The 24,573-nt window shown below is 34.5% G+C and overlaps 1 protein-coding gene across 1 annotated transcript; it reads right to left on the reverse strand.

The window, feature by feature from the left end:
• Positions 1–20,121: 20,121 nt before the first annotated feature.
• Positions 20,122–21,762, reverse strand: LOC132310074 (disease resistance protein RPV1-like). The gene is made up of 2 exons (XM_059808314.1): positions 20,871–21,762; positions 20,122–20,671 (listed from the first exon to the last, which is right to left on the reverse strand). The coding sequence occupies exons 1-2, from the start codon at positions 21,714–21,716 to the stop codon at positions 20,162–20,164; spliced, it is 1,356 nt and encodes a 451-aa protein (XP_059664297.1). The 5' UTR covers positions 21,717–21,762; the 3' UTR covers positions 20,122–20,161.
• Between the last annotated feature and the right edge of the window lie 2,811 nt (positions 21,763–24,573).

Below are 24,573 nucleotides of genomic sequence, written 5' to 3' on the forward strand. Positions count from 1 at the left end.
AAGTTAACATTGAGATTTCTTTGTAATATATTAATACAATCTTGTGGGATCATTTTCTCCATACGAGAATTTAGATTTCAGTGGTTTCAACTAGCGTCAATAGACCAGAACTTGCAATATTGATTTTCATTGGACAAGCATACCAATGTCTTGGAATGCCCGCCCACCCAAGATCTACTCCAATAAAAGGTATAGTTGCAGTGAGTGTTTAAATTTCTTGTGAAGACAAATAATAATAATAATTGTGAAATATATATTTTGGGGAGATTATGAAAAATATATATATTATATTTTGGCTAATTTCGTTGTCAAAACAAGTCCGATGGAGTTGTAATTTTTCGGTTCAAAATTTCAAGGTTGAAGATCGGATGCGGATTTGAAGAAGTTCAAGTGTTCATGTTTTACTACATTTCGAGATGATGAGAACAATGCTTTAAGAAGTTTTGAGAGGTAGTGAGAACACTTAGGAAGAGTTTGGAAGTGCTTAAGGACAATTTTGCATTCTGTCCATCTTGAACTGGTTCAAGAATAATCGAACAGGTTCAACATCAGCATAATAGTGAAATGTTCAAGTCTGACCATCTTGAACCGGTTCAAGGGGGCTGAACCGGTTCAAGAATCATGTCGATTCTTTGCTTGCCATCTTAAACCGGTTTAGCCCCTCTGAACCGGTTCAAGGTGTGATACCCCCACATTTTCCACGCATAAGTTGATCAGGCTTATACACAAAAAATGAGGGATATCAAAAATAATTGGTAGTATACAAGCATGGAATACAAAATGATAATAATAGAAGAACTTAGACCGGAAAGGAAAAACTAAATAATAAAACATCCATCCATCCTTTATTAAATACAATACTCATTTATACAACTTGGAAATCCTGTGTCAAGGATCCCTAAATATAAACTTGAAAGTTCAACGTCGGAAGTAAATAAAACTGAAATCAAAGTAATATATAAAACTTCTACCCTGAACAAGATCCTAAAAGTAGATGAGTTCGGATGGTGGTCCCACACTGCTAAGCCTTAACCTTGAAACGGGTATTGACCATGTCCTGAAATAACAACAATGGTGGGTCAACCCCACGAGCAAGTCCTCTCTACTATGACCCAATCAGATAATCAAATAAATTAATCATTATTATTCGGAAGTATACTATATTGGTATACACCCTAATGAAACTACACAATGTATAATATGACCTCAACCAAAATAGACAGTGATCACTTAGACTCACACAAGGTGGTTAAGTGTCTCATTTCCCTACCTGGGAAATCAGCTATTAATACATGGTGCACGGTGTTGACAACACAAACTATAAGTCCTACACAGTGGTAACATATCTCAAGGTACTAATGAATATACTGAGCATATCACTTAGGGAACACATGCCAATAATATTAAACCACATACCCCGACAGCCACACATCTGTCTATGGCAATGAATGCTTAAGGTATAAATGAGTCTCAACTTATTAGTCAGCTCACATGGTTCTATATGGCAACACATCCATATAAATGCGACTTAATTTATTAAGCAGTCCACTTATTACCTGAAATGCACACAGCATAATAATAATGATTTATATATCATTAACAACATAAATAATCCCGTAATGTATAATAGACAATTTATATGAATAAAACCGTGTAATCATTTAATTTAACATTAATGATTAATACCATTTAAAATAATAACACAATTAATATTTAAATATATTATTAAATTAATTACATCCGTTAATAGCGATTCGTACTATAAACGATACCATTAATGTCTGGAAATATTAATCGGACATAATAATAATTAACGAGTAATAAAAAAATAATAATAATTTAATATCCCGTTAAACCCGTAACTACCAACCCTAGGCCCAAAAATGCAAGTTGAAGGTTCTGGAAATTACAAAACAGTCCCTAGGGGTATTCTGGACTTTTCCAGTTGCTGCAGAGACCCCACACGCGCCCTCACGTGCCTCCCAAAGCTTCCTACACGTGCTGCCACCTTCCTCACATGCGCACGCGCTTACACGCGCTCCCGCACGCGTCTGGCATCAGCCACGCGCTGCCACGCATGCGCTAATTGTACCAACTGACGTAGCGCTTCCTGGTTCGGTGGTTGCATCCTAATTCCATGGACGCGCTACACTAGATAAATCTGATTATCCTAAAGTGATCCTACGGCTACTGATACACGCGCGTGGAAAGTAATGTATGCCGCATCACACCGGATTACTCCGGTCCCCTTCCTCACTGCCGGTGGTCGGAAATCTCGCCGGATTCTCGCCCGAAATTTCAGATAAATCCCGAAAAATTCCAAAAAATTCTAAAAAAATCCCTAAAGCCTTAAATAATTATTTTTAGCTATATTTAATTACATAGGCTAATAAAATAATATCTAACACCTTAAATAATTAATATTTTACTAATTTAATAAACTAAAATTATAATTTATTAAAATCCTAGCATGCTTTCCATACTCCAAAATAAATTAAATAATTAATTTAATAATTCAAAGGGGAAAAGTAGATAATAACTTGCCTTGTGGATTTGAAACAAATCTGCCGATTGCGCGTAGTCGGGTAAAATCACCTACACCGGTCCAAGCCTCTTTCTCTCTCTTTTCCTTTCACTCTTCTAGAATAGCTCACTTTTATTTATTTTTTTGTTTCCTATCCTACTTACGTGAATCCCCTTCAATTGATAAGCTAACTAACATAAATATATATACTAACTTATAGAATATAAATAATACAAATATCTAACCTAAATATTAACTATCAACATTCCCACCTATACTAACTTAATGCCATGCAATCTAAGTCCACCTATATGCCATAAAATTCTACCATAATATCTAATTACATCATGACATATTATTATTATTATTATTATTATTATTATTATTATTATTACACTATAATACAAATGTAATACTTTAATTAACTAATATTAATTAATATAAAACATAACCAATAAAATTTCTAAACTAACATTATATAATATATAGAACATAAAAATCAATATAACACGCACAAATAAATAAAATTAATTTAATAATTTAACATACACAATTTAATAGGTGAATAAATCTACTCATTAAATATACAGAATTAATTTATATAAACTCTTTAAAAATACGGGGTATTACATTCTTCCCCCCTAATAAAGGAATTTTGTCCCCGAAATTCACTACATACCTGTGTGAAAGAGCTCTTGATACTTGGCACGGATAATATCTTCCCGTTCCCAAGTAGACTCTGTCTCACTACGATGACTCCACTGTACACGTACTAATGGAATAGTCTTCGTGCGCAATATCTGATTCCTACGATCTAGAATATAATAAGGTTGTTCTAAATAGGTTGCATCGGGTTGCAACTCAATCTCACCCACATCAATGTGTTGATATCTGTCTTCTTCCCATAGAAATTTCCGCAACATGGATACATGAAAAACATTATGTACCCTATGAAGATTATCTGGTAAAGCCAGACGATAAGCTACTGTCCCAATCCAATCTGTTACATAAAAGGACTCACAAACCGAGGCGATAACTTACCCTTTGACCCAAACCGCATTACTCCCTTCATGGGAGAAACCTTAAGTAAAACCTGATCACCAACCCTAAACTCCAAAACATGAGTTCGACGGTCAGCATAACTTTTCTGTCTACTTTGAGCTGTACGCATCTGATCCCTAATGATAGTGATCTTTTCTGACGTGTCCTTAATAAATTCAGGACCCAAAAAGCTCTTCTCGCCAACTCCAAGCCAACAAACAGGAGACCTACACGGTCTACCGTACAAAGCATCAAATAGTGCCATACCAATAGTTTTCTGATAACTATTGTTATAAGCAAACTCTAAAAGCGGCAAATATTCCTCCCAATTGCCCTTAAAATTAAGAACACATGCTCGCAACATGTCTTCTAAAATCTGATTAACTCGCTCTATCTGTCCATCTGTCTGAGGATGATAGGCAGTGCTAAGATAAAGTTCTATCCCCAAGGCCTCCTGAAAGCTCCTCCAAAATCCTGATGCAAAGTTCGGATCTCTATCTGATACGATGGACAATGGTATGCCATGCAGTTTCACCATTTCTGCAATATAGAGCTTAGCATACTGTTCTGACGTAAAGGTTGAACGAACAGGCAGAAAATGAGCGGACTTGGTCAATCTATCAACAATGACCCAAATAGAATTGTGATTATGATGCGAAGTAGGTAATCCCTCTATAAAGTCCATAGAAATACTCTCCCATTTCCACTCTGGTATGGGAAGTGGCTGTAAAGATCCTGGAGGTCTCTGATGATCAATCTTAACCATCTGATAAGTGCTGCATTTAGAGACAAAGATAGCTATATCTCTCTTCATACCGACCCACCAAAACTGGCATTTCATGTCCAGATACATATTATCTCCCCCTAGATGTATAGAGAACTGAGAAGTGTGTGTCTCTCTCATCACAACATTTCTCAAGTTGTCAACTGAAGGAACAATTAAACATCCCTTGTACCTCAATCCTCCATCGGTACCCATGGAATAAAAAGGAACATCTCCTGAAGCTAACTCCAAAACCCGATCAATACACTGTTGATCTGTGAGTTGAGCTTTAATGACCTGGTGAATGATAGAAAGAGTTACTACCACACATGCCATAAAAGCTTCTGTTAACTCATCAGCAGCCTTCAAAGTATCCCACTCTGTTGCAAACAAAGCTGAAAGGCTGACATAGGGTCGACGGCTGAGTACATCTACTACAACATTCGTTTTCCCTGGATGATATTGAATAGAGAAGTGATAATCTTTCACGAACTCTAACCATCTGCGCTGTCTCATATTCAGTTCCCTCTGGGTAAACAAATACTGCAAACTCTTATGATCACTAAACGATCAAAAAGTCTCCCCCAAAAGGTAATGCCTCCATATACGCAAGGCAAAAACCACTGCTGCTAACTCCAAATCGTGAGTCAGGTAATTAAGCTCATGAGGCTTAAGCTTCCAGGACCCATAAGAAACTGGTCACTCTTCTTGCATCAACACACAACCCAAACCCTTCAGAGAAGCGTCAGTATATACTAAATACTCGATTCCACTCTGAGGTGTGGCTAAGACAGGTGCAGAAGTTAATTTTCTCTTTAATTCAACAAAAGCGGTCTGACAAGAATCATCCCATACGAATGGTACATTCTTCTTGGTCAGATGAGTAAGTGGACCCATAATTTTAGAAAATCCCCGGATGAACCTGTGGTAATACCCCGCCAATCCCAGAAAATTGCGAATCTCTATCGGTGAGGTAGGCTGTTCCCACTCCATAACTGCCGCAACCTTGGCTGGATCTACTGCTAACCCTTCTTCTGACACTACATGGCCCAGAAATTTGACTTCTTTCTGCCAAAATTCACAGTTCTCAAACTTTGCAAACAACTGATGTTCTCGAAGTGTCTGTAAGATGGTGCGTAAATGTTGGGCATGGTCCTTCTCCGACTTAGAGTAAACCAGAATATCATTGATGAAAACAATGACAAACTGATCTAAGTACTCTCTGAGTACTCTGTTCATCAAGTCCATAAAGACAGTTGGGGCATTAGTTAAGCCGAAAGGCATAACACGAAACTCATAAGATCCGTAACTTGTGAGAAATGTTGTCTTTGGAACATCTTGTTCTCTGACTCGTAGCTGATGATAACCAGATCTCAAATCAATCTTCGAGAAGTACATAGCTCCCTTCAACTAATCAAACAGGTCATCAATTCTGGGCAACGGGTACTTATTGCGAATAGTGACCTTGTTCAGTTCTCTGTAATCAATACAAAGATGAAGAGATCCATCCTTCTTCTTAACAAACAATACTGGTGCTCCCCATAGTGAAGTACTCCTGCGAATAAATCCCTGGCTGAGCAACTGCTGAATTTGATCTTTCAACTTTCACATTTCCACTGGTGCCATTCTATATGGCGCCTTAGCAATAGGCGTAGTGCCCGGAGCTAAATCGATGACGAAGTCTATCTCCCAACTCGGTGGCAAGTCTGGAATTTCCTGGAATACATCCTACAATTCCTGCACTACTGGGATACTGTCAAGAGATACCGCGGTCGCTTCCTGTGAGTCCTCCTCAATAACGAATAAATAAGTGCTAGGCCCTCTATCAGGTTGTGGTACAACAAGAAGATACATCTCCTGCCCTGGTATAGCAAATACAATAGACTTTTCGTAACAGTTAACCTGAGCATGGTACTGAGATAACCAGTCCATCCTAAGTATAACATCAAAATACACAACGAATCCTAAGACTTAGGCTCTAATTATCAGAATACACAACGCGGAAGTATAGTAACCACAGATCCCTAAGACACTCGAACCTGGAATGCTCTGATACCAACTGTGATACCCCCACATTTTCCACGCATAAGTTGATCAAGCTTATCCACGAAAAATGAGGGATATCAAAAATAATTGGTAATATACAAGCATGGAATACAAAATGATAATAATAGAAGAACTTAGACAGGAAAGGAAAATCTAAATAATAAAACATCCATCCATCCTTTATTAAATATAATACTCCTTTATACAACTTGGAAATCCTGTGTCAAGGATCCCTAAATATAAACCTGAAAGTTCAACGTCGGAAGTAAATAAAACTGAAATCAAAGTAATACATAAAACTTCTACCCTGAACAAGATCGTAAGAGTAGATGAGTTCGGATGGTGGTCCCACACTGCTAAGCCTCAACCTTGAAATGGGTATAAACCATGTCCTGAAATAAAAACAATGGTGGGTCAACCCCACGAGCAAGTCCTCTCTACTATGACCCAAATCAGAGAATCAAATAAATTAATCATTTTTATTCGAAAGTATACTATATCGGTATACACCCTAATGAAACTACACAATGTATAATATGACCTCAACTAGAATAGACGGTGATCACTTAGACTCACACAAGGTGGTTAAGTGTCTCCTTTCCCTACCTGGGAAATCAGCTATTAATACATAGTGCACGGTACTGACAACACAGACTATAAGTCCTACACAGTGGTAACATATCTCAAGGTACTAATGAATATACTGAGCATATCACTTAGGCAACACATGCCAATAATATTAAACCACATACCCCGACAGCCACACATCTGTCTGTGGCAACGAATGCATAAGGTATAAATGAGTCTCAACTTATTAGTCAGCTCACATGATTCTATATGGCAACACATCTATATAAATGCGACTTAATAAATATGGCAACACATCTATATAAATGCGACTTAATTTATTAAGCAATCCACTTATTACCTGAAATGCACACAGCATAATAATAATGATTTATATATTATTAACAACATAAATAATCCCGTAATGTATAATAGACAATTTATATGAATAAAACCGTGTAATCATTTAATTTAACATTAATGATTAATACCATTTAAAATAATAACACAATTAATATTTAAATATGTCATTAAATTAATTACATCCGTTAATAGCGATTTGTACTATAAACAATACCATTAATGTCTGGAAATATTAATCGGACATAATAATAATTAACGGGTAATTAAAAAAATAATAATTTAATGTCCCGTTAAACCCGTAACTACCAACCCTAGGACCAAAAATGCAAGTTGAAGGTTCTGGAAATTACAAAACAGTCCCTAGGGGTATTCTGGACTTTTCCAGTTGCTGTAGAGACCCCATACGCGCCCTCACGCGCCTTCCAAAGCTTCCTACACATGCCGCCACCTTTCTCACACACTCACGCGCTTACACGCCCTCCCACGCGTGTCTGGCATCAGCTACGCACGCGCGCACTAATGGTACCTGCTGACGTGGCGCTTCCTGGTTCGGTGGTTGCATCCTAATTCTGTGGACGCGCTGCACTGGATAAATCTGATTATCCTAAAGTGATCCTACGGCTACTGATACACGCGCATGGAAAGTAATGTACGCCGCATCACACCGGATTACTCCGGTCACCTTCCTTACTGCCGGTGGCCGGAAATCTCGCCGGATTCTCGCCGAAAATTTCAGAAAAAGCCCGAAAAATTCCAAAAATTTCTAAAAAATCCCTAAAGCCTTAAATAATTATTTTTAGCTATATTTAATTACATAGGCTAATAAAATAATATCTAACACCTTAAATAATTAATATTTCACTAATTTAATAAACTAAAATTATAATTTATTAAAATCCTTGCATGCTTTCCATACTCCAAAATAAATTAAATAATTAATTTAATAATTCAAAGGGGAAAAGTAAATAATAACTTGCCTTATGGATTTGAAACAAATCCGCCGGTTGCGCATAGTCGGATAAAATCACCTACACCGATCCAAGCCTCTTTCTCTCTCTTTTCCTTTCACTCTTCTAGAATAGCTCACTTTTATTTATTTTTTTGTTTCCTATCCTACTTACGTGAATCCCCTTCAATTGATAAGCTAACTAACATAAATATATATACTAACTTATATAATATAAATAATACAAATATCTAACCTAAATATTAACTATCAACATTCCTACCTATACTAACTTAATGCCATGCAATCTAAGTCCACCTATATGCCATAAAATTCTACCATAATATCTAATTACCTCATGACATATTATTATTATTATTATTATTATTATTACTATTACACTATAATACAAATGTAATACTTTAATTAACTAATATTAATTAATATAAAACATAACCGATAAAATTTCTAAACTAACATTATATAATATATAAAACATAAAAATCAATATTACATGCACAAATAAATAAAATTAATTTAATAATTTAACATACACAATTTAATAAGTGAATAAATCTACTGATTAAATATACAGAATTAATTTAAATAAACTCTTTAAAAATATGGGGTATTACACAAGGCATCCTAACAGTTTTGGTAACTTGTCTTTCTTGCTATGTTTGCTTCCTAGTTGGTTTAGAATTCATTCCAAGTCCTATGCATGAATTTTTCCATATTTTCAGAGGGATTAGGTCATTCTAAAATCTATATAAACCTTGTCATACACATAGGTTTATTCACGGCTTTTGCATAGAAAATTCAGATCCAATTGAGAGTCATCTTTGAGAGATATTTTTTATTCATTCAGAAAATCAATCTGATTTTTTTTATTTTATTTTTGAGAGTACACACACAAACACAAAAGTGATTTAGAAGTGTTGTTCTCTATCTCATCAGAATTGGAGCATAATTGAAGATTCAGAAATTCCAGAAAAGCAGATTTCATTCGTTCTTCATGATATTCAGATCTAAAAGAAAAGGGGTGAAGCGATCACACTTTGAAGGGGTCAGAGCATTCGTGAAGTGTTGTCTGATCTACCTGCAACTCTTCTACAGAGATCGAGAGTAAGCCTGAGGTCGAGAGTTGTTGGATGGAGGAGTTACAAAGCCAGGGATTGTCAGCAATTGGTTTTTGGTAGAACGATAGGGTGTGAGACTGAGTCAAAGTTCGGTATACTTTGCTTCAAACATAGTGGATCGTTTATCTTAAGACTGGAGAGTCCAACAAGGTTTTTTCTGTTACATTGGTCTATTTTACCAATTGGGGTTTCCTCAATAAAATCCTGGTGTCATCTCTTAAACTCTATTTACTTTACTTGCACTTTATTTTTGCTTCGTGGTTTGATTTTAGTTTTATTTCGGTAAAATTAAAATAAGTAAAAATTGGATAAAAGAGTAAGTTGAATCTGTTTACTATCACTCTAGATTATCTATCCATATTATTCCATAACCATTCCGCTGCGCACACTCAACAAGTGGTATCAAAGCCATCCTTTATACATTGAGTTGTTGCTTGTGGAATTTTGTTTTGAAAAAAAAAAAAAAAAAAAAAAAAAAAAAAAAATCTCTGGTTTTATTTTTTAAATTTGATATAGATAGCGTTCTTAAGAAAGGTGGATCTATTCAACGTACTCATTTGTTTGATAGTGATAACTATGCTTTTTGGAAACCTAACATGACAGTTTTTCTTTTGACTCAAGGAAAATATGTTTGGGCTACAATTGAAAAAGGTTATAAAAAACCTACAGTCATAAAGGATGGTGTTACTATTTAAAAGGAAGAGTCTGAGTGGACTCAAGCTGAGAATATTGCTCAAGAAGGAAACACCAAAGCTTTGTTTTCTTCATTCAAATCTGTTGTCCAATTTGAGTTAGCTCATATTGCTCATTGTAAAATTACAAAGGAGGCATGGGATATAGTTCAACTTACCCATGAGGGTACAGATGAAGTCAAATCTTCAAAGATTGAGATGATTGTGTTTCAATTTAAAAATCTTAAGATGGAAGAAAATGAAACCTTTTCTGAGTTTTACATGAAACTCAACCATATTGTATATAGCCTTCGAAACCTAGGATAGAAAGTAACAGATAAGAAAATTAACAAGAAAATTCTTAAGTCTTTGCCTGAAAGGTTCAGAATTAAAGTTGAAACACTGCAAGCAACTCAAAACATCACTACCATGCAAGTTGATGAGGTTGTAGGTCATATTAATAACTATGAGATGAAATACTATGGAAATTCCCTAAAATCTAAAGACTTAGCCCTAAAAGCTTTAAAGTCTGAGTCTTCCAAGTCTGAGGTTAGATATGATAGTGAGTCTAATGAAGAAATTGCTCTCATCACTAGGAAATTTAGAAATTTGATCAAGTCTGAAAGGATAAATGCATTTAAGAAAGGGGGAGAGTCCAGGTTTAGGAATAGAGAGTTTTCATCTAGGAGAAGTGAGAGACAAGATAAAAGGAGAGAAGATGAGTCTAAAGGAACTGAGATTAAATGTTGGACATGTGGGGGTATAGTTCATACATCAACAGTTTGTCCAAGTCCTAAAAATAGCTTTGTTGCTAGGAAAGAGTCCAAAGATAAAAAGAAGGATAAAGCAATGAATGTTTCAGTTTCTAAAGATAAAAATGCTTCTTTTTCTGATGATTCTTCTAGTGATGATGATAATCCTCTTGCTTTTGTTGCTTTTGTAAATAATGATGCTTCTAAAAGATTGTCTTTGTCTGACACAGATGACTCGAATTTTGAGGACATAGCAAAATCTAATGATAAAGATTGTTACAAGGAAGTAACAAAGGAGAATTATGATAAAGCCTTCAATGAATTGTATGTTACATATGTTCAAACAAAGAAAGGCTTCAATAAGCAAGCTAGAGAATTGAAAGAAGTTGAGAAGCAAAGAGATGCTCTGAAGAAGGAAAGTGAATAGAAAAAGAAGGAGATTGAAGATCTTCGTGGAAAGGTAAGATTCCTAGAAGGTGAGGTAAGTCAAGTTAATTTTGAAATGAATCTCTTGTTTCTAAATTAGAATTTCTTGAAATTGAATTGAAAAAGTCACAAAATAAATTGATTGGATTTACTTCTGGGTAGATTAAACTTGATGAGATGATTAATGTTGGTAAGAATGTGAATGACAAAACTGGCTTAGGTTTTAATGAGGCTTCATGTAGTAAAGAGGGTAAAACTATTTTTGTGAAACCCAATAACTTGAATGTGCCTAAAAATAAATTTAAGGTTGTTAATTCATCAATTGTTAATATGTCTTATGTGCTTACTATTTTGCATTGCACTTATTGTGGTAGGAATAGATATAGCCAATATTATTGCTTTAGGAAGAGAAGAAAATCTTTTTCTGAATTTCATGCTTTTGGTTCTTATGCTAAGAATAGGGTTCATGCTAGAAAGCAAAATTTTGTGAATCAACCTAAAAATTCTAATGCTAAGGATTACTCAAACAAAAAAAAGGTTGAAATTGAAAAGTCTTTTTGAAAGTTGAATGTAAAGACTGTGTGAATCAAAAAGGAACACTTGGTTAATTATGTACCTGTTGATGTTATGGGACTTGTTCCTATTAGGTCTATAGGTGCAAACCCCCCCTAACTAAGTCCTAAAAAAGTTGTATGGTCATGGACTATGATTTCATGAATATCTTGTTTCCATTGGACCATATCTTGTAGTTTAGTATTTAGGTTGTTTTTCTTTCATGAGAAAGTGATGATCATATTTTTCTTGTCAATACATGAATGATAATTATTTCTCTTGAATTAATTATTTTTGAATGCAAATTGGAGACACGTGATTATTTGATGAAAAGATTCTTGATGTGTAATCTATATATTGAAAGACAATTTGCTTTCTTTATTTCTTTTTAGAAACAAGTATCTTGAGTTCATATTTTTCTTGTACACTAGTCCAACTCTGAGAAATTTAATTGGAAATCATTATGAAGTTGACTAGGTCATATTGCTCATAAATATTATATAGGTTATTGTTTTAAAATATATATATAGAGCATGTGTTTGAGAAGAAAAAAAAAATGAAAATTTTTTATGAGCGCTAAAAAGTGCGCATTTAAACCCCCTAAGCTTAGGTATTCTAGGACCTTTATCTATCTTATTTCCCCATTTCATTCTAATTTCATGTTATTACCCTTTTTAGGTGCTTATCCCAAAAATAAGTCAATTCAGCCAAATAAAAGCTTAAAAGAAGCAATCTCAAGCTGAATGGAAGAAAGGAACAAAGTGGAAACAAAATAAAGCGAAGTGTAAAATTTCAGCATGTTCGATCGATCTCAACATTACTTCAATCGATCAAAGAAGCATTGATGTCTGGACTCCAAGATGGATCCGAGCCTTCATCCTTATCCAAAAGAATCCACCAAGTTCGATCGATCCAACATTTCTCAGATCCATCGAAATGATTCGATCTTATCCTATCTTATCCACACCTACCACCCACTTACCACTTTTGTCTTTCTTCCAAAATATCCCAAAATATCTCAGAGATTTGTCTTTATTCAAAAAGGTGCCACCAAGGATGATCGATCTCTGCAGTATTCGATGGATCTTAGCCATGTTCGATCGATCTCACCATAGTTCGATCGATCGAACCTCCTCAAGTTCGAAAAAAAATAGATTCCAGCTCATTAAAAGTTGGCTCATGGTGCAATCAATTCGAGGACCTTAGTGCACGAATCCAGACCATTGGGTGTGACACTTGACCTACCTATATAAGGATTTTGAGCTATTTTTACATCATAACTTGTAACATTCAACATAACTTGTATTTTTCTTATCTTGGAGAGGAAGCTAGAGACTAAAGAGAGCTTTTCACATACCTTTAGGAGTTCTTCCACTCTTCGAGGGTTTTCATCAAGAAGGAGGTCATTTCTACCATAGAGATAGCCCTTGAGGGTTGGATGACTACTTCAATGAGTAGCTAAACATCTTCTTGGGGCTAGAGTTAGCCCTAAGCATGCCTTCTAGACTCTAATGCTTTGTATTTTGAGGGGATTTGTGTCGTAATCTTGCTTTGACACTTGTTTTATATATGATCTTATTTATTCAATGATTTGTATGGTTTAATGCTTCCAATTGATCATTTCATTCTACCCATATGTCTATGTATGCTAGAATAGATGTTCATGTGTTTATCTTTAGTTTTTGTGCTATTGATATATGTCTATGTGTGTTAATGCTATAGATCTAGAGATTGTCAAGGCAAAGTGCTTAATAGAATACTATTGTGGTTATTTGATGGTTCATACTCATATCTCGATGGATTGTGCCTCTCCCTTAGTTTTTCTAGTTTAATTTTCATGCCCTTAGCTTAGTTGTAGTGTAGTTGCCTTTGTTGTTAGATGGGAGGATAATCCATGCTTATTGTTTGATATTCCATGCTTATGAATACAAGTAATATTATTCTCTAACCATGTGATGTGTTTGGAATGTGAGCTTAAAGGAAGGATTAATGGCTTAGTTTGATATATTGTGCTATTCACTAGGTTGCTTAGACAATATATGTTTAATTGGTCATCCATGCTTGTTGAAACAATCAATCACACACTCTCAAATTGCAACACATGTTTCCCCCTCATTAATTATGCATTGAATGTCTAGAATAGTGATGTTTAGTGGTGACCTCTAGACCCGAAGATCTCACTCTCTTGTTTTCTCTAAATTCCATTTAAATTGCTTATCTTACATTAAACTTGTTTAATTTAGTTGTAGTCTAATCAACAATACACACCATCTCTTGATCACTCGACCAACTAACCCTATACATTGTTTCCATTGCTAGTGCCTAAAATCCCTTGGGACAATCCCTACTCACCCTAACTATATTTTTAGTTAGAGGTAGTAGTGGCATTTATAAATTTAAGACTTGGCCACATTGCACTCACACACTCTTAGTGCACATCTTTAGGCTTCGGTGCTTGATTACACCAAGTTTCACACACTCTTAGTGCACACTTTTAGACGTTGGTGCAGCGACACACCAAATTTCAGCATGGAAAGAAAAGAAAAATCAAAAGAATGTTGAAAATCTTTGCTAAGGAAAAAGCTACCTATAGAGACTGGTTCGTAAGCTCGTACTAGACTTTGAAGAGGAGCTAATTGAGTAAAAATAAAAGAGGTGACAAGTCGAAATAGGGAATTGTTGTTTACTCTTTAGAGTGACAGCCGTCTTGCTTAGAAAAGTTTGCTCAAAATAATCTTATCTTAATGCTTTTCGATCAATATGGTTTGGACAATTGATCAATGTGATTTGATTGAAAAATTTGATGAGATTGGATTGCACACACACACATGTAAACTTGTTAGACAAATTTCTAAATTTTTATAAAAATTGCAAGTTGAATTTCATTTGTAATTGCATACTTGAGAATTGATCTGAATAAATAATTTGTGGGGTTTAAAAATTGTGTTTTAAATTCTCTTGAATTCTTCAGAAATTTTTGGATCTCACATATGCTTGAAATTCATGGAAATTACTATCTCATATTTTTTTTTTTTTTTTGTTCGAATATCAGAAAAATGAAAAAAAATTCAAAAATAAAAAAAATCCAAAAAGATTTTCCTTTTAGTTTTTATTAGGAATTTTTGTTTTTGATTGGATGGAGATATCATATGTGCGATTTTGAGCTTGATTGGTGGATGGAACATGTGTTATCTTCGATACTTCTCTTTGGCTCCATTGCTACTATATATCATCATATTTTTGTGCTTATTGTAATATCTTATGCATGAATGATAGTTTTAATCTCTTTTCTTGTTAATTCTCCCATATTATTTCTTTTCCTTCTTTGTTGACCTTTATTTGTCAATTTGTAACAAAAAGGGGGAGAAGTGTGCATATTTGAGCCGGAGAGTTTCTAGAATTGAGAGGGAGATTTATATATATTGATATTTACGTTTATTGTTTTTATTTCTTGATTAAGCTTCACGGGTAGTTTTGTTGAGCTAATGTGCAGATTACAGGTGGCTACATGTGTTGAAGCTTTATGATGTTCAAGAAGAGTTCTATTTTATTTCTTAGACAATCATTGTAATTTGCTTTTTCTACTTGGGTAAATTACATGTTGTTTTTCGAGTTTTATCACGAAATTGCCAAAGGGGGAGATTGTGAAATATATATTTTGGGGAGATTATGAAAAATATATATATTGTATTTTGGCTAATTTCATTGTCAAAACAAGTCCAATAGAGTTATAATTTTCCGGTTCAAAATTTCAAGATTAAAGATCGGATGCGGATTTGAAGAAGTTCAAGTGTTCATGTTTTACTACACTTCAAGATGATGAGAACAATGTTTTAAGAAATTTTGAGAGGTAGTGAGAACACTTAGGAAGAGTTTGGAGTGTTTAAGGACGATTTTGCATTCTGTCCATCTTGAACTGGTTCAAGAATAATTGAACAGGTTCAACATCATCATAATAGTGGAAAGTTCAAGTCTGACCATCTTGAACTAGCTCAAGGGGGCTGAACTGGTTCAAGAATCATGTCGATTCTTTGCTGGCCATTTTGAACCGGTTCAACCCCTCTGAACCGGTTCAAGGCATCCTAACAGTTTTGGTAACTTGCCTTTCTTGCTATTTTGTTTCCTAGTTGGTTTAGAATTCATTCTAAGTCCTATGCACGAATTTTTCCATATTTTCAGAGGGATTAGGTCATTCTAAACTCTATATAAACCTTGTTATACACATAGGTTTATTCACGGCTTTTGCATAAAAAATTCAGATCCAATTGAGAGCCATCTTTGAGAGATATTTTTTATTCATTCAGAAAATCAATCTGATTTTTCTAATTTTATTTTTGAGAGCACAAACACAAATACAAGAGTGATTTAGGAGTTTTGTTCTCTATCTCATCGGAATTGGAGCATAATTGAAGATTTAGAAATTCTAGACTAGCATATTTCATTCGTTCTTCATCAAATTCAGATCTAGAAGAAAAGGGGTGAAGCGATCACAATTTGGAGGGGTCAGAGCATTCGTGGAGTGTTGTCTGACCTACCTGCAACTCTTCTAAAGAGATCGAGAGTAAGCCTGAGGTCGAGAGTTGTTGGACAGGGGAGTCGCAAAGTCAGGGATTGTCAGCAATTGGTTTTTGGTAGAACGATAGGGTGTGAGACTGAGTCAAAGTTCGGTATACTTTGTTTCAAACATAGTGGATCGTTTATCTCAGTACTGGAGAGTCCAACGAGGTTTTTTCTGTTACATTGGTCTATTCTACCAATTAGGATTTCCTCGATAAAATCCTGGTATCAACTCTCAAACTCAATTTACTACTTGCACTTTATTTTTGCTTTGTGGTTTAATTTTAGTTTTATTTCGGTAAAATTAAAATAAGTAAAAGTTGGATAAAAGAGCAAGTTGAATCTGTTTACCGTCACTCTATATTATCTATCCATATTATTCCGCAACCATTCCGCGCTTACTCAACAATAATAACATAAAAAATAATAATAATAACTAAATAAATAAGAGTATATTTTGAGTGATTTCTCATTAAATTAAAAGGATATAATTAATAAATTTATTCACCCAGTCAAACAACCAACTACAATGCCCAAACAAATATTATTCGAAAAGGTACCATCCATTTTTGGTGCATTGGATGACTGAAGAATTTTTCTCCTTGTTCGGCTGTTTGGTTTTGGTAACATAGGATAGGAGTACTTAATTGTAAATATGGATTGGATTTGACTAGACATGTTCACCAACCGTTCAAGCTCAGGCTCAGGATACATTTGGACTTTGAGAGACTAATTAACTCAGTTAATTATAACTGTAAAGAGACTAATTTTAAAGAAAAATGATATGAGAACCGAATCAAACAATCGAATGAGAGGTCGAACTTTACGTGACTTGGCCACGTCAGATTATTTTCTAAAAATTTAAACACGTGAGATGCTCTACCTCTTCGTTTCTCTCCCATCGCTTTCTCTAATTCTCAGTTTTTTGCCCTATTCAATCTTATCTCAATTGATTCAGGTTTTGTCTCTCTCCTTTTGATTTTGCAAAATTGAAGATAAAAAAAATTAAAAAAATTTCATGTTTTGCCGATACAGAAGGTACAAAAAATAATAATAATAATAATAATCTACTACAACTATTGTTTCTGTCCTTCAAATTTTGTATCCATGAAATTAAACAGAAACTTTGATATGTGTACACGTTCTATCCAAACGTTTGGACCAGTCTCAAACTAGAATTAATCTCGAGAAATTTGACCACTAGATTGAGAGAGAGGATAGATAAAAATAATTGATGAAAAATATGAGAGAGAAACGAAGAGGAAGAGAGAGAAAAAAGAGTTAGCGTCTTACGCGTAATGACATTGTATGGCGTGACTATGCCACGTCAAGTTTGGTATTCTTTTCGGTAGAAACTTTCGGTTTCAGTCTCAGTGCTCAATTTTAAAAAGACAGTCTTAGCAAAAGATGTGAGGTGGTGTGTTTTGACTTTATCTATTATTTTCTAAATATGTTTGTTCTTTACCAATATTGACTAAATTTTAAATAGTGTGAAATAATGAAATTCAAATCAAACAAATATCTTAACAATAATTAAATGATTTTAACTATTTGATTAGATTTAGACTAATGTAGGGTGTATTTGAGAGAGGTTGCACCCCATTTAGTTGGGGTGAATAGTACCTTATTAACTTTGTGAAAAACAGGATTCAATTACATGTGGCCGAACACACCCAAAAATAATTTTCTAAGAAAAAAATTAAACATCACTTATGTCAACTGTTTAAGTAAAAGATAATGTAATTTTCAAGCTAGCACCTGCCTTCTAAACTCTCCCCCTCCTTTTCGATCTTCTACCTTTCTTCTTCCTTTTTAGATTTCTCTCCCCCTTAATATATGCGTGCAAAGAAGACTCTGGATGTGTTAGCTTTTCAAATAATACCATGAAGTGTAAAGTGAAGAAAAAGAAAAAAAATAAAAAAAACCATGTGCAAGAAAAAAACTGCTCTGGTTTTCAAAAACTCTTCTACATTTTTCAAATAGAGCAATAAGGATATTTTGTCAATTTGACAACTGAAATATCTAAAGTACCCTTAAGACAAAATAAAAATATAAAATATTGATTTCAGGATGAAAAAGAGGAGAGAACAATTCTTAAGGGTATTTTGAAATTTTTATATATATGTACAAAAAAAGGTCAAAATTAATGGTCAACATATATTAAGAGATAATTTACACATTTTTTAAAATGTTAGGGATTTATATGCACTTACTTAAATATAGCATGGATGTTTTTGCACTTTTTTTTTATTATATATAAATTGACACATTACCCTACTATGAATGAAATAAGTGGGACTACACGTGCATAGGAATGCTCATGTCATGCAGATATAGGTTTGGGTGGTCTCGGTTTGGGTGCGCTGTCCAACGGTTGTGAAAGGGAATTAAACCCGACTCGGATAAAATTTGAATACCTACCTGAAAGGTTCATCTACTAATCTGAATTGCTTAAGATTTAAAGATTGGTAAATAGTTATTCCAACTCTTATTTGTTGCATAACACTAAATTCAATAATTCATCCAATAATCGAAGTGTTAAAAGAAGGTTCCTTAACAAAATTTAATGTACCTTTGGCATCTTCGCTTAGGTTGTATTAATCAAAACGCGATTCAAAGTTTGGTAAAAGAAATTTTATGACCTGTGGAGGCAGAGGAACTTATGTCAATATATAAATCTTGCATTGAGTTGTATTGCCCATCAAATGACCAAGAAACCTTCCACGGCCAAAGAAACATAAGAATTGATACAAGTGATGTTATAACTATTCCAGCAAGAGGAGACTACGAGTATTTAGCATATTTACTTATGAAGACGACTATATTTACCTAATGCACCATGAATTTGAAACAGTTGAGAAATTCAATGAGTTTCAGGTTAAAGTGGAGAATAAATTAGGTAAACTTATTAAAACCATTCAATCTTTTCAAGATGGTGGCATAATTCATATCTCGTGCCAAAAACAAAGTTTCTAAATAAAACAAACCGTGTTCAACTAATATAAACTTTCAATATCGGTTATCAACAAAACCGGGTACAAGACACATGAATAAATTTGAAAAACTTAACCATTACGAAGCTAACATCCTTCTTTTTACATCTTCATTGTCTTCTTATTAGGAACATCTCATCTTATACCAAGCTAAACAAGTCCTTCACTCTTCTCCCAATGCTTCCCGATTAGAAAAACCAGCATTAGTAAAACCAAAACAAGAAACAAACAAACATAATTTTTCAATATTACAAGGATATCCAATAATCTTTAATTTAAAAAAGAAAAACTCTAGAGGAACCGAAATCCACTCTTTTTTCTTTTATCCTAGTATTTATTATGAGTTCAGTCAATTTGGGTGTAATTCAAAATTGTAAACCCAATGTTTGAGCCCCACAAACACAATCACAAGAAATCTAATATTGAAAAAATCATCAATGCTAAATTTCAGACTAGTAGGAGAAAATTAAAATGATAAAATATTCAAGGAAAGGAAGGAAAAAAAATACTCATACACATGCATTCATACATTTATATGTATGTAGATTGGTTTGAATGTCTAGATGGCTAATAAAATAATAGTAGATGCAGATTGTTTTTAAAATCGGTAAGAGGGGAATAAATTTTGATTTAAAAATATATATAAAAAAAAGGTACGGGAAACATTTTATAAATTTATAATTAAGAGATGAGACCAAATCTCAAACACGTGTTTGGAATACATAATAACTTTTGAAACTTTCCATCTCTACTTGTGAGCATGTGGGAGAGAGTACCTCAAAATCCTGAATGTTGTTTAAGGTTAATCATTCATCATTATCTCAATCTTCTTCGTCTTCATCCTCGTCTTCATCTTTTTCGAATGCCCACTTGGGGGAGAGAGAGTGTGGACCTCTGAATCCGATATGTTGTGCAGCGTCCATCTCTAGATGAATACCCCACTTTTTCACATTCAATAGTTCATTAATTGAAACTGGAATGTAACACCCATCATAATTGCATTTCCGATCTTCTTCAAAAGAAAATTCGTCACATGATATATGAAACAACATCATGTGATCTGAGCTGATTCCGAATACCCAATTAACTATATCAACTCTTTCACTTTTACCATTAATTCGGAGAGAAATATAACAATCATCTTCTTCAAAATATTGTTGATTGCTTCCGAAAACGGCGCAAACATAAACTCCTTTGAGGTAATGGAAAGAATTTGGATCCATGATCAAACACACCACCGGAGTAGTCATGCCTTCCTCACTACCACTCTGATATGTATGGCTGAACCAACTTGGAATCTCACTTCCTGGAACAACGATTTTACGAATTCCCTGTACCATAATATAAAAAGCATAACAATTAATGATTCACTTGTGTGAGAAAGATATTCACTTGTGTGAGAAAGATGAGTATGTATACATTTGGGGGTTAATTTTGAAAGTCTACGCAGAGAGAGCGACGCATACACACACAAATATATATATATATATATATATATATATATATATATATATATATATTTATAGCTACCTGAAGTTCACTTTCTGAATTGTATATATTTGGCTTCTTGTTACCATCATTCACAACCAATTTGTGGCACTCAACAAAATCCAATGAAATGAATTCACCACGTTTTGGAATCGAATACCGTTCTAATGATGAGCAATCTTCTGCAGAAACAAACCACATAGATGATGGAAGCGAGTCCAATTTTTGGAGGCTTAAGCAACCATACAAATAAAGACTTTTAAGCTTTGTAAGTTGTGTGAAGCTTGCTGGTAAGCTAGCAAATTTGTTCCTCCTTAGATCTAAATAGCTTAAGCTTGCTGGAAGATTGAGAATGGATTCTTCATCTAAATTGCAGTTATCACACAACAATTCTTCAAGGTGACTCAACTGTGCAAAGGATGATAGTAACTTTTTTGTACCACTTCCACTCAATGAAAGACTCAGCAAAAACTTCATTTCACCAATATTGCTTGGCAAACTCCCAAGCCCTTTGAGATATTCAACTGATTGAGGTATATTGTCGGCCAATCTTTCAAGCATTTTGCACTTTCCCATATATAATGAGCAAAGCCCTTTGAGATGTTTAGCTACTACTGATGGAGGTAATTCTATTATTGCAGTATCACTTAAGTTAAGCCACCCTAAACATTCCATATCTCCTTGAATTTCTGGAAACTTCTCAAGTTTTGAACACAAACTAAGATTGATCAATTGGAGAGATTTCAAATGAATTCTTGTTGCGAGACTCTTCAAATTTGTACAACCCATAAAATTTAACTCAACAAGCCTCTCGTGAAATTCAATGGACGGATGAACCTCAGCCAGACTTGTACAACCCATAAAAATCAGTATCTCCAGACATGGCATCACAGACAAATTAGGCGTCTTCTTCAAATTTTTGCAGTAACTCAGATCAATGAATTTCAAAGACTGCTAAAATAAACAATTAAATAATGAAAGAAATCAGTTTCAATCAGCTCAAAATAATTATTTTGAAATTACTGCAATCAACAAATAAATGATGAAAGAAATATCAATTTCAGTCCACTCAAAATAATTATACAACAAAAGGTAAAACGTATGTAGAGCAACTGTGTCACCATTAACTTTTAATCTCATTAGAAATCAGAGAAAGAGAGAGAGAGAGAGAGAGAGTGAAAACACAAGACACCTAAATAGATTCCCATTTCCTTTAATTATCCTTTTCCTTTTATTTTTTATTTGCAATTTTCCCTTTTCCTTTCTATCCCTCCCAACCTGCAAATAAAAAATAAACTTAAAAAAAAAAATTCACACAAAGAAAAAGTTACTACAACTAAAAAAAAAAAAAAAAAAACTCCGTACTAAACTATACTATCACTATATCATTGTTGCTTGTTGAATTAATTTATTTCAGTTACTTAAGGTTGTTGTAGCCTAGTGAGTGGTACATTCTTACCTTTTAAAATAAAAAATGAAAAGTTCAAGTCAGAGGTATGGTTTTAATGGGCATGTAAATATCTTTTCTTTTCTTTTTTTTCATTAAAGAGTATGCGAATTTGTCGCCAAAGTAAATAAAAAATAGAACAAAACTACACAAGAGAGGGAAAAGCCTTTGAGCAACATTATAAGCAAATTTAGCCGTTCGAAAAAAATAATAATAATACATTATAAGCAAATGAAAAAGGAAAACCAACAAGAACAAAATAAATCAATCAAACAACCAAACCTCAATAACTCTACTACACCAGATTTAAGATCAATCTGCACGAAATCAAAATCTAAACCCCTGTTCAGCAAAATCTTGCGAGAAATTTTTCAGCGTGCATTTGATTAGTGTGAGTTTTATTATTATTTTTTTATATAAAAAAAAAAAAAAAAAAATTCTTCAAAAATTCAAGCAACCATTTCATAGTTCAGAATTCATGAAACTCACAATAAACCAACCCATATGTGAGTGTGTTTCTTTTGCCCAGGTTTTAGGAAAAAAAAAAAAGGGACAGTTTTGTAACATCAAAAAAACTTTCTCAAGAAATGAAAATTATAAGAAAAATTAAAATTTTCTTTTCAAGTGTTTTTTAAAAATAAATCATTTCTTACTAATCTCATTTTTCACCAAAGTTTCTTCACCTTCTAAAGTAGAAGATTTATTTATATATTTATTTTATATTTTTGTCATTGGCAAGAAATTCACACACACTACTCACACACCTACTTTGCTCCTTTAGAGATTCGAACCATCACCATCCATTTTAGAAGATGGAATAGTACTACCGGGTGACAAGGCCATTGATCTAAAGTAGAAAGTTGTGTAAGTGTATTTTTTACCATTGTAAATAATAATTAAAAAAAAAAAAAAATTAAATTGTAATGTAAGCATATGATAACAAAAGTTATCAACAAATCAAATTAAAATACACATACATATGTACATGTTTTAGCGGTTTTTCAAAATTTTCATAAGGGTTATAAGGTCTGGTTTGGGGGCTTGCCGACATGGGAACTCAAACAAATTAGTGGTTGTAGATACCTGATTCTCATCGGTTGAATTGTCAAAGAAAAGGGGTCAGGGAATATATCACTAAGCAATGTGAGGATTGCAGAAAGGTGGAAGAAGGGAGAGAAAACTAGTCCAGTCAGAGAATTGGAGCAATGGTAGGGAAGAAGCTGCCATCAGTTCCTGCCCCCCTTTTTCGTCATTACCTTCTTTTTATAGCCCTAGGTCATCCAGGTGGTACATTGTTGGGCCTCCATGTTGAGAATGGGTTAAGGTCATTCTCTTTTTGGGTCATGTTGCCCTAATCCCTACATTTTTGGATCCACTGCCAAGTGTACCTTTCCTGGTGAATAATCCAAAAATGGCAGGCTGTAAAGGCAATTGTACTATTCCAGCTGTCTTTTACTCTTATCCTTAGACTGGGTCTTGCCTTAGCGGGCAAGACATTACTAATTTTCCATCCTCCATTCCAAAATCCCTTGTGTCCCAATGTCGCTTGAAGAGCCCTACCGTAACTCTTCGTTGCTTGGATCGAGGTTCGATGCCCACCGATCGATGGTTCATGGCAGTGTCAGATCGAGGTTCAAGGCCTGTTGATCGACAGATTGTAAAAAAAAGGTCAAATCAAGGTTCTAGGCCCGTTGATCGATAGATTGTTAAAGAGTCGGATTGAGGTTCGAGGCCCGTCGATCGACAGATTGTCAAAGGGTCAGATCGAGGTTCAAGGCCCGTCGATCCACAGATTGTGAAAGGGTCAGATTGAGGTTCAAGGCCTGTCAATCGACAGATTGTCAAAGGGTCAGATCGAGGTTCAAGGCCCGTCGATCGACAGATTGTCAAAGGGTCAGATCAAGGTTCAAGGCCCGTCGATCCACAATTGGTGACTCGGATCAAGGTTCAAGGCCCGTTGATCAATGATTTGTGATTAATAGATCGAGTTTCAAGGCCCATCGACCAACAGATTGTCAAAAGGTCAGATCGAGGTTCAAGGCCCGTCGATCGACAATTTGTGACTCGGATCAAGGTTCAAGGCTCGTTGATCGATGATTTGTGATTAACAGATCGAGGTTCAAGGCCCATTGACCGAATGTAGGGCTAAGATTGAGGCCTAGTGATCGACTATCACATGCCTTGCTGAGGTGGACTTTGTCAAAGTGTTGACTGTTTGTCTTGGCCCTTGGTGACGTGGCTGGACCACGTCCACATTTAGTCTCCCTGCACGTGGCGTTTTTGAATTTTGAAATAAAA

The sequence above is a fragment of the Cornus florida genome, unplaced genomic scaffold (genome assembly GCF_030987335.1).
Source record: "Cornus florida cultivar Cherokee Brave unplaced genomic scaffold, ASM3098733v1 CherokeeBrave_3.0.0_Hap2_Chr05, whole genome shotgun sequence".
NCBI lineage: Eukaryota > Viridiplantae > Streptophyta > Magnoliopsida > Cornales > Cornaceae > Cornus > Cornus florida.